We start from the raw sequence: 12,064 nt of genomic DNA on the forward strand, positions 1-12,064 counted from the left end.
AACCACCCCCAAGTCCCTTTCATTCTCTACCACTGTCAGTGTTGTACCACAGAGTTGATACGTTGCTCTGGGGTTGCTGTTTCCCATGTGTAGTACTTTACATTTGTCAATGTTAAACTTCATTTGCCACCTCTCAGCCCATCTGCTCAACCTTTCCAGATCCTGTTGCAGCAGCATAGTGTCAGTAGTGTCCTTGACAACCCTGCCAACCTTTGTATCGTCTGCAAACTTGGACATTATTCCCGATATACCATCATCAATATCATTTATAAATACAGAAAACAATAATGGACCCAACACTGAGCCCTGAGGGACTCCACTAATAACATCAGTCCACGATGAGCAGTGTCCATTGATTACCACTCTCTGTCTTCTCCCCCTCAACCACCCCTTTATCCATAGCAGCAATTTGCCTCCAAATCCTCAGTAGTTTCCTTTTTTATGAAGTAAAGCCCAGTGGACCTTGACCTACAGATTATGGCTTAAAGCCCTGTTGCAACTGGGATCTCAATCTGGATAATATTCATAAGGATACTGATAGCCCTGACCCACCATGGAAGACCATTGCAGTGATTTCTTTACTAAATAGATTTAGAACATATTACCACCTCTTAGCTTTCAACATCTGCACGCTGCTCATACTTCAGAGAATTCTGATATATATTCTGTATTTATCAACAATATATATTACTATATTCATTTGTCATCATAAATAAATATATTCATTTGTTTATTATCAGATGGTGTCAAATGTGATAATTAGCTTGGTGTGATACTTGTATTTCCTTCCTTCATCACCAGTATTTCATTCACCCTAAAATGTAGCATACCTGCTGGGAACTAAGTGTATTTCAATTTTAGCTTTGGTTAAAATAGGCAACCTCACATTGTCACCTGCCATAATTTATACAGATTCTCTCAGCACTGTATCCATTATTAAAAATTATCTGCCATCCAATATTGAGATAAATCTGATCTTGCTTTCATGATTATGAAGAACAATAAGTTAATAACTTTATGCTGGATACTGAGACACTCTGGTATTCAGAGAAATGAGAAAGCAGACCACACAACAGAATGGCCACCTGATTTGCCCTAGTCTTTTGTAGTTTCTTACATGGATTTTAAAAGCAGAATCTTGAATGGACCCAGATGTGAGATAGAACAATTCAGTAACAAATTATGTGATAAAAATCAGCCAGATATCAAGTTCTGAAGAAACTGAAAGGGAGTAATACACTTCCTCTGTGTATTTCATGCCTAACACATCTCACTATTAAGCAAATTTTAAATGATCTTCTCATGCTCACCTGTCAGATGTCACACCTTTCTGCTTTATAGTTCCCCAGAAAACAAACTAAACAATCTGAAGGTGGGGACCTTCAGATTGCTTAGTTTGTTTTCTGGAATTAAAGAAATTTTATATGAACTTTTACTTCCTTCTGTGAATTCCAATCTATGTGGACATTTAATCACCTTGATATGATATACTGATGATAGGCATGCATATAAAATGAATCATTGAAAAACACATTTTAGCCTTGGTTGCTCTTATGCTATTAAGTTCTTATCACAATAACAGTAACATTAGATTTATTTGCAGAAAATGTCATTCCTCTTATCTATTTCTAACTTCTTGAGTTGACCATGACTTTCTGAACTTCCAGTTCTCCAAAATTTTTACCATTCATATAGTCATATTAGCATTTAAGTTCAAAGATGAAACTAACTTTTTTTTTTTTTTTGGGATTATGGTGCCTAACCCGTATACTTTATTACTTATATTACAAATATGAAAAAATCAATTATTCTTACATTTTGTGGTGTAGGGAGAGGTTTAATAATGCTTCTTTCTTGTTATATATTTGACATTTATTCCTGCTATACAGTTGATATGAGTTTGTGAAGTTGCCTGGTGTAATGAATGGTAATTGCCTTTACTTACAAAGTAAAACAACCTAAATTGCATTGTTAAAATTCTAGTTCCCTGGTCACTGACTTGAAATGTCTGTTTGATACAAAGGCCAATGAGAGCTAAAAGTAAGGTCTCAGAATAAAAACCAATAACACAGCAAGTGAAACGTTTCATTCTTGAAATAAATCTAAAAAAGCTAACATGGATAGAAATTTTTTACAAGGACTTTGACTGGACTAACAGCATTATTTAAAAAAATTTTTCAATGTAAATTTACATGAATGCAACAATAATATAAGTATTTAGTGGGTGTGTAAAGATTTTTATAAATTCTAAGAATTTTTCTTTGTTATATGAGTTTTTTTCCTTATCAATGTGTAAAAATATACTTCATTATATTTACATTACTGTATTTTTCAGAACTCTTGCATAGTTAATTATATTCTTCTAAAAGGGGTGTTCATAGCTTAATTGAGCAGCCTAATTATCTGTTAGATAGTTCTGTCTAACTGCAGAGTAAGATCAAATTTGAATTCTCCAGGCTATGTACTTGAAACTCCCATACAGTAAAAAGTACAGTGGGTCTGCTTTCTTGCAGAGCTTTGAACAGATAAACTGGTGATTTAATGACAGCCAGGTGTCAACCCATGTTAAATTGCAAAGGGCAGAAACTAAATGTTGTGTCTCATGGCAGTTAAAGGGTTAACTTTTGAGTAAGAAGTTTCCTATACTGTATTTAATAATTGTTGGAAAATCTAAGCTTTCAGTTTTTGCCCATTTTGACACTTTTTTTTTTTTTTAGAACCTCATTTTTGGTAATGACCATTTTTAATTTTCTCAACTGGATCATCTTTATTGTTTAAATGAATGCATGATTTTATTCATTTTAATTATTTTTCAGAGTTGATGACTGCCAACCTGGAACTCCATTAGCAGATGAACCACCAGTTGATCTTGAACCATTGGATACAGTTGGAATTGTTGATCATCAGACAATACAGGATACTCCTTTATGCATTCAGACTCCTTATTGTTCATATCCATTAGATGTTGTAGATTCTGATTCCAGAGATGAGACAATCATATCCTCAGAAAATCCTTCTGGAAATACAATTATGACAATAACAACTAGACGTCGTCATATGTCTCCTGTATGATTATATATATATATATATATATTATTTTTTTTTCTATGATGTTTTCATTTTTTGCCTCTGTAATAATTCAGTTCTTTACTCTGTGGAAATTACAAAAATATTATGTTAAAAAATATTAACATAAATAAATTATACAGCGTGCCACAATACTAGAAATCTCCCAAATCTGTTGAAACAACCTTTATGACAGATCTGGGAGACGTAAGCAGGTTGAATCACCATTCTGATTATATTTAAATTAAATTAAACCAAATTCATTAATTTTCTGCTCCTTTGCCCTTTTGTGCCTTGAATAATCTTGCTATTCTTCACTGGACCTGTTTCAAGAGATCACATCTTTCCTAAGATACGGCTGCTAGACATGTATTCATTACTCATGATCTTGCCTGATCATTGCCTTATACAACAAGATAATCACCTGCTTATCCCTACTGGCCAAATTCCTGTATATCATTGACAAAAACCCTATGAGCTGGCCTGACAGCCTCTCTGCACTTCTCAGGGAATTTCATATCTGACTGCACAATTACTCCAGGTCTTTTTCATTTTCAATTATCCTGAGTGGTAAATATTGGATTACTGCTACCCATATGCAGTGCCTTAAATTTGTCAATGTTAAACTTCAGTTGTCACTTCTCAGCCCATGTACCTAATTTTGTTGAGTAGCCATGATTACTCTCATTAACAACCCTGCAAACTTACTCTAAAATTGTTATGGCTTCTTTGATATCATTAATAATATTGAAAACAGTAAGGGGTCAGCAATGACATTAGTTCAAGGAGACCTGTGCCCATTTATATCCACCGTCTACCTTCTGTCACACAACCATCCCTTTATCCATAGCATTATATTGCCCTTAATGCTACACTGCTCCTTTTTCTAAGGCAGGCTTTCATGTGGAACAGCGAAAAGTTTTACTGATGTTCATGATATCAAAATTGTATTTTGCATCCAGTTCCTTTGTTACTGCATCATACTAACTAATCAGATTGGTCTGACAAGATCTCTCCTTAATAAATCTATTCTGATTGCCATACAACTCTGACCCAGTCAAGACGAGCCTGCATTGCTTCTTCATCCACTAACCCCCATTATTTTTGCCGGTGCAGAAATTAAACTTACAGGTTTGTGATTACTCACTTTTCCACTTTTTGAATAGGAGAGACAAATTGCATAATTTCAGCGTGTAGGGATCTACGGAGAATCCAATGATGCTCTCATATTATGTTGAAAGGCCTGTTTATCTACTATTGCAGCCTTTAATGTAATTGGATAGATCCCGTCCACTTCAAGCATCTTATTTTCTTTTAGATTCAGCATTTAACTTTCTACTTTAAACCCGCTTATCATAAAATGCCGCCATACTTCTGTTATCACCATCCCTAAAATTTTCTTTATCATGAATGTAAATGCAAAATATTTATTACATTTTTTAGCAACCAAAAAAGGATAATCAATAGTTATGGCAGTCATATCCAATGGACCAATATGGTTTATCCATTTCTTTCTAGTGTTAACAAACACAAAGAATACATTCCACTTTTCTAATCTGCTGAGTCATTGGTTGCAGAGACTATATTATACTTACTGTTAGCTTCTGTGTCTGCTGATAATTTATAGGGTGCCTCCGTAGCCAGGTGGGCAGGAGCAGCAGTGCGTAGCACACACTTCTTGATTAGACTGGGGTTTGAGCCCGTGTATTTACGGAGAGGTCAGGGAATGACCACTGCATATCCCCAGAGCAATATGGCCTTAGTTGCTAATGCTCCTAAAAACCAAATAACATAACATGATAATTTATAATCAACCAATGAATTTTTCTTCTGTCATTAGTCTCATTAGTTCATCTTAATATTATTATATGTATTAATGGTGTCATGATACAAGAAAGCAAACTTACACAGCAAAAAAAAAAAAGAAAAATCGCATTTCTAATATTCACACCCTGCAATAGTTTGTCCAGTTCTTCCTTGAATTTATTCAAGCCATCCACTTCCACCACGTCAGTTTGTTCCAGCAATCAACTATCTAAAGGTATATAAAGGCTAAGGGCATTTTTCCGCACCATCCTTCCTCAATTTGAATATATGTACCCTCGTTCATACTCTGAGTAAGAGATTGCTCAATCCAATCAAAACCTTAAAACACCTCAATCAGATCACCTCACAGGTGCCTTGTCTCCAGATGCCGATATTGACAGAAGCCTTTCTTGATAAAAAGCACCACTTTGTTCCCCTTGCCAGGTGGGCAAAAGCAGCAGTGCGTAGCACACGCTTGTTGATTAGACCAGGGTTCGAGCCCGTGACACCAAACAAATACGGAGGATACGGAAAGGTCAGGGAATGACCACCGTATATCCCCGAAGCAATATGGCCTTAGTTGCTAATGCTCCAAATAACAAACAAACAATTGTTCCCCTTGCCAATCTCATTGCCCTTCTCTGTATCCACTCCAGCAGCTCTATACCCTTCCTAAAATGAGGCCTCAGACTTGTATACGTATACAGTACTCAAGATGTGTCTTGACCATTGCATTATACAGGGTGTTTCAAAAGTGATGGTCAATAATTAAAGGTGTACTGTACAAACTACAATATGCAAAAATAGCCTAGTAAAAGTGGGTCCTTAAGTGAATCATTTTCGAGACATTGCACATTTCTAGTTGGGGTCCACCACTGACTTGTTTGTTTAGGTTAAGTTATGTTTTTCTCTCCCTTTCCCCCTCTCTTAATGCTCTGAGACCTAGCAGGCATACTAGTACTTGTCAAAGGATAGTCAACATGGAAAGAGGTTACAACAATGAAGGGTATGTGGGCCTGTACTTCACGTATGGTAAAGCCAACGGTAGTGCACTCGAGGCTGCACATTTGTACTAAGAAGAATTTCCTCACCAAAAGCAGCCCAACAAACACATTCATCAGGGTACACCAACGCCTTAGAGAACATGGGCGCTTCACACATGGAGTATGAGCAGGTAGGCCGACCGGGATAGCCAGGTGGGTAAAGTGCTTGCCTGGCAACCGAAAGGTCACGGGTTCGATTCCCGCCTCGGGCTTGGATCAAAGTACTGCAAAAATCTTGGGAGGTGCATTATGGCCACAGAAGCCTATGTACCAACAACTACCCAAAAAAAAAAAAAAAAAAAAAAAAAATGAGCAGGTAGGCCCAGAAGTATAACACCTGATGTTGAGGAAAGGGTGTTAGAAAGAACAGAACAGAACAACAAAATCCAGGAATTTCGACAAGGAGGGTTGCTCTGCAAGTGCGTGTACTGAGTCATAGCAATGTGTGGCGAATTTTACATCACCATTTACTGTACCCCTACCATAGTCAGTGGCAGATCTTAACAGAAAATGTGCATTATCTCGAAAACGGCTCATTTGCAGCCCGATGTTCATTGGTACTTTTTTGCTTATTTTAGTTTGTATTTTTCACCTTTAAATTATTGACCATCATTTTTGAAACATCCTGTATAATGGAATAATTCACCTCCTTATCCCTGCTAGCAAAATTACTCTCTATTTTTGACAAAACTCGATGTGCTGTCCTCGTAGGCTTTCTGCACTTCTTAGACAGTTTCATATCTGACTGCATGATTACCCACAGATCTTTTTAATTTTCCACTTCCCTGAGTGCTGTACCACATGATTGATACATTAATCTGGGATTACTGCCACCCATGTGCACTACTTTGCATTGATCAATGTTAAACCTTAATTGCCATTTTTTAGCCCAACCAACTAATTTTTCTAGACGTTGCAGTAGCATACTGTCATTAATCGCCCTAACAATCTTTGTATCATCTTTGTATAAATTGTATAATCTTTGTATCAAACTTAGACATATACCTTCATCAGTATATTTAATAAATACAGAAAGCAGCAATATGGGCTCAGCACCAAACTCTGGGGGAATCCACTGATAACATTAGTCTGAAAAGAGCAGTGTACATAAATAACATTAATTTAAAATTACAACATGAACTATGAAATAAGAATATAAGAACACAATGTATTCCCAGAATTTTCTGTGCAGCTACATTATTACATTTCTAAATAATGCTATTGACCTTCTAAATTCTTAACTAAATATAAAAATATGCCAAGCTATGTGCTTAGTACCTTCAAGCTACTTTTTTAGTACAGTTAAAACACTGCAATTACTTATTACATGATATGTCACAAAAATTACTAATAATATCAGCTCTGTGAATATTAAGTTGTAATTTATTAAATCTTGTCTAACCTTAAAAATACACTAACATGTGTGATTGGGAAAATTAAAATTATTTATATGTGTTAAGTAAAAAAACATCAAAATTTTCCAAAAAATTATTTGTTTTCTGGACCTTAAAATATTTTGCCACTTGCCATATCCTGGACCAGTTTTTTTACTCTACAGTGGATATGTACAGTGGCACACAAAAAAACTGCATAACCTTAAAAAAGGTAACATTTGTAGTGAAACATAAGATATTGTTTGATTACAGTCATTTTATTTCTCACAAAACAAAGTTATTGCATCAGCCGTTTCTATAAATATGGCACTGGAAGGGTATACGTGCTCATTAGTATCCTGTTTTTCAGAGGGGTAAGCATGGCTCCATATGTTCAGTTGACACCAAGAAAAAAAAGTGTAGCTGTTGCTCTGTCCCAAGAAGGGCTTTCTACGCATGCTATCACCGATAAAATAGGCTGCCACCAGTCAACAGTATCCCGTTTGCTGAAAGTAAAGCGTGAAACTGGTGATGTGAAGAGAATACCTGGATCAGGCCATAAGAGAGTGACTACGCCTTCCCAAGATCGATATTTGAAACAGGTATGCCTTCATAATTGTCATTCTAGTGCTCCTGATCTAAAACTGGACTTTGAGATGGCGTCTAGTGTTGAAAGAAGTGCACAAACTATCCAGAAACAGCTTTCGGAACGTAGTCTGCATGACTATCGGCCCAAGAAGAAGCATTTGTTCGCCCAACAAATGAGGAAGAAGTGACTTGCTTGGGCTAAACTGCATGTTTCATGGACAAAAGAGCAATGGGACACTGTCATCTTTTCTGACAAATCAAAATTCAACCTACATGGCTCAGATGGGAAACAATATGTCAGAACACAAAAATCAGAGGCATACCATCCTGACTGCATAAAACTTTACAAGTTCCAGCCTGGAACTTGTAAAGTTCCAGGCTGGTCAGATGGTTTGGAGTTGCATAGCAAGCAAAGGGGTGGGCGAATTAAGTTTATTAACGGAATGGTGAATACAGAAACCTACACTTCTATCTTGGAGGAGTGCCTGAAACCTGTTATTAGGGATCACCACACAGACGTCCAAAACTGCATTTTTCAACAGGACTCAGCACATTACCACACAGCAAAATTGGTAAGTTTTATGCTATTTAGATTTAATGATGAGTTTGTCTTCATGTCTCTCAAGGCTTAAAACATACACCAATGTTTTCCCTCAGTTTTTCTCCCTTAAGGTGCAGTCATATTGCTGAAACTTTGGCATTACAGTGTTGGACTGGCCCAGCAACAGTCCACATTTGAACCCCATTTAAAATTGCTGGTACATAATATCGTCTAAAATTGCTCAGAAGAAGCCAACAAGTAAGATTTAGTTGCAGAAGTGTGTGGTACCAGGAAATTGGGCAACCATATATCCAGAAGTTGAAGATCTGGCATAGATTAACTCTATGCCAGATCGTTGCAAGGCTGTAATTGCAGATCGAGGGGGGAACAACAAAATATTGAGCACTTATATTTGCTGATTTACAGTACATAATATTATTATGTTAACTTATCATTCAATTTGTACATGTAAATGCAATAATATGTTTGGTTTTCACGATTGCCATTTGCATGATTTCTCATATTTCCGTTAATTATGCATTTTACCCTTTGGGAAGATATTTATGGCAATTAGGTATATCAAGTGGAGTTTTTTTATTGGATTTCATTCAGAGAGATATATATCCCATCTAACAAATGCATTTCGAACATTTCTGCAACTGATAATGCAGTGCAAAACACATTATTTGCAAAATTCACAAGTGATGTAATTTTTTTGTTCCCCACTGTGTAATGTGCTGTGTATCGAGTGATATTGTCATGTATCTTTTGATCATCTTTCAATGTAAAGAATAATTTGTTTAAAACATTTAGATAAATAAGAAATTATTTAGTTTGCTTTTAGTTGATATTTGCTAATTTATTTTTTTCAGTTTCCATTACGGGGAATACGGAGTACTGGACGAGAAGCTCCAAGGACATCATCCCATGGTAACAATCTGTGTTTGTGTATATTGTATGTATATATTACAGTAGACATGAGTTGCTAAATAATATATACATTAACCAAAATCACAAAACCACAATATGTCAGAACACAAAAATCAGAGGCATACCATCCTGACTGCATAAAACTTTACAAGTTCCAGGCTGGAACTTTTTTCTTATATTTTATAATATATATATATATTTTTTTTTTTCTTTTATGTTAGGTTATATATATATAATTAATTTTTTTCTTTTATGTTAGGTTATATATATATATATAATTATTTTTTTATTTTATGTATTTATTTTTTTTATATATAGATATATTTTATTTATTTATTTATTTTTATTTTATTTATTTTTTTCCTATCATTCACTCATTCATCTTTTTCACACACACCGGGGGGATGCAATGGTGTGTAATGTAAATTTAAATACTAATACATAATAGTTGAGCTAAATAAGCAAGAATATAAAATATTAAAACTAGGTTTAGCAAAATTTATGGTTTGTGTTCTTTTTCTCACACACTTACACTCTCATTCGTTCTTCTGACTTTCATTTCATTTGTTCGACTCTTGCTTTCTGCACTGCACTGCACTCTCTGGGCACCTCAACTTAATGTTATGCTTCAATGTAGTGATGGTGTTTGTGTTGTTAGTATATAAAGTAAGGTAAGTTATTATTAATTTTGTATTCTTTCGGCCAATTACATTTGCTCTTCCACTCATTCCCGTTCACCATTCACTCTCTCTTTCCCTCTTGCTGTGCCACTCTTTCTTTCACCAAAACTGGCATTTATTCCCTTTTACCAGTATTAGTAAATTAATAAGAGGAGTTTACCTCAATATAGTACGTGGAACACTTCCGTATGATACCCTCCAGAAATGAAAACGAAAAAAACGAAAAAATCGACAACTTACCGGTACATTAAAGTAAAATATAAATAATTAAATAATCAATTTAACACAATTCAAAATCAATTCAAAACAATTAAAATTCAAATTAACGCAATTAAAAGAATCTAACGAAAATATTCAAAACGATTTTCCTTCCTAACTTACTTATTAATTTACTAATATTATTATCAACGTAGAACATATTGAGTATTACAGCTCTGATTCATACTATCTAATTCCCTTTTACCATAATTCCCAATTCACTCTATGCCCAGCCTATTCATTCTGTCTTTCTTTCTCATTCATTCACCTTATTCTTTCATTTCTATATTGCATCCCTTTGCTACTAGCTTACTGATATTTTCAGCTAATCTGCTTCCCAGGCGCCACCGTAGCCAGGTGGGAAGGAGCAGCAGTGCATAGCACACACTTCTTGATTAGACCGGGGTTCGAGCCCATCACCACCAAATACGGAGGATGCGGAAAGGTCAGCGAATGACCACCGCATATTCACGGAGCAATGTGGCCTTAGTTGCTAATGCTCCTAAAAACCAAATAACAACAAATAACTAATCTGCTTCCCTGGCTGCCTGTACATCTCCCTCTCCTACATGGTTACTTATTTGGTGTGCTCCAGGTTCCTACATGTGGCAGGGTATCCTGGGTAGTCCTTTTGTCATGTCAGGGTGCAGAATACTGCTATCCCGGCAGTTTTTAAGTCATCGTCTGGATGAGGTGTGAAACGTGGGCATTTTTTCTTATTGATTATTGTTCAATTGCTGAGGGGGGAGGGGGCTGAATTGCCCTTCTTTGGATAATTCTATGCATTTCGAATGCTTTCTGTGTGAAGGTTGTAAAGGCTTTATAGTTTTCCTCTTCTATAATGAACAGATGTTCTTCTCTCCTGGGAAGGGGGCCAATCTGTGCTATTAGCTCTGTTCTGGGGGTGTCATAAATTATACATTCATATAGAATATGTGCCCAGTCTTCACTCTCACCACAGGTGCAGTTTGGGTCATCACTCAGCCCTAGGGAAGTTAGTTTTGCCTTTTGGGATTCCGTCACCTGTCAATATAAATGTTGTAAAAAGTCCAGAGGTATACCATTTAGGTGACTTTAGGCTAACCATTGACACCTGTGGCAGAAACCGTTTTGTAACCAGACCTCTGGTCGCCTGCTCCCACTTTGTTTGCCATAGCTCATGGAGCTTTGTGGCTATTCTTTTTTTTTTTTTTCAACATTGAAGGTGTTGATTGTAGTGGGTATGCCCTTTTTAAATCTATAATCTGACATAGCCCAGTGGTCAGGAGCGAGAGTGCATAGCATGCGTTCCTTGAGCGGACCGGGGTTCAAGCCTGTGACTACTAAATATGATAAATATTTGTATTGACGATTTCCTGTAAACTCTACTGACTTGGTTGTTGTGCCAGAGTGTAAACAGAAAATTTTATTTATTTATAATAAAAGCCTCTTTTGGCTACTTCCAGGTAAAGTGGGAGAGCTCTGGCCAGCAACAGTAGCACAGGTGTGCTTACCGTCCGACATGCTCTGGTAATAGTGAGAAGTATAGTCCTTTATATTGATTCTAATTTATTCCTATTTCTTACTATGGCTGAGCAGGTGAACCACGCACCAGCTCCATAGGTGATAACAGGTAGGAACATTGCATGGTATTTGATTGCCAGGGTCTTTCTTTTGAGCCCCCAGTCTGCTCGACTGATCCTGGAAATCATACCTATATAATTTTTCACTTTCTTCACCAAGTTGCTCAAATGGGGATAAAAAGTTAATTTTGAATCAAAGACCACTCCAAGGTATTTT

At 36.2% G+C, this 12,064-nt stretch overlaps 1 protein-coding gene across 4 annotated transcripts in view; it reads left to right on the forward strand.

Moving 5' to 3' along the window:
* The window catches only part of snama (something that sticks like glue), a 489,984-nt gene that overhangs the window by 368,863 nt on the left and 109,057 nt on the right, over positions 1 to 12,064 (forward strand). For all 4 annotated transcript variants that reach the window (XM_090377736.1, XM_090377737.1, XM_090377734.1 and 1 more), the window contains 2 exons: positions 2,817 to 3,066; positions 9,290 to 9,347. In XM_090377736.1, coding sequence (XP_090233862.1) covers positions 2,817 to 3,066; positions 9,290 to 9,347 — 308 coding nt within the window. The remainder of the gene's footprint in view (positions 1 to 2,816; positions 3,067 to 9,289; positions 9,348 to 12,064) is intronic.

This window comes from Mastigoproctus giganteus, chromosome 7 (genome assembly GCF_048544385.1).
Source record: "Mastigoproctus giganteus isolate SK-2022 chromosome 7, ASM4854438v1, whole genome shotgun sequence".
NCBI lineage: Eukaryota > Metazoa > Arthropoda > Arachnida > Uropygi > Thelyphonidae > Mastigoproctus > Mastigoproctus giganteus.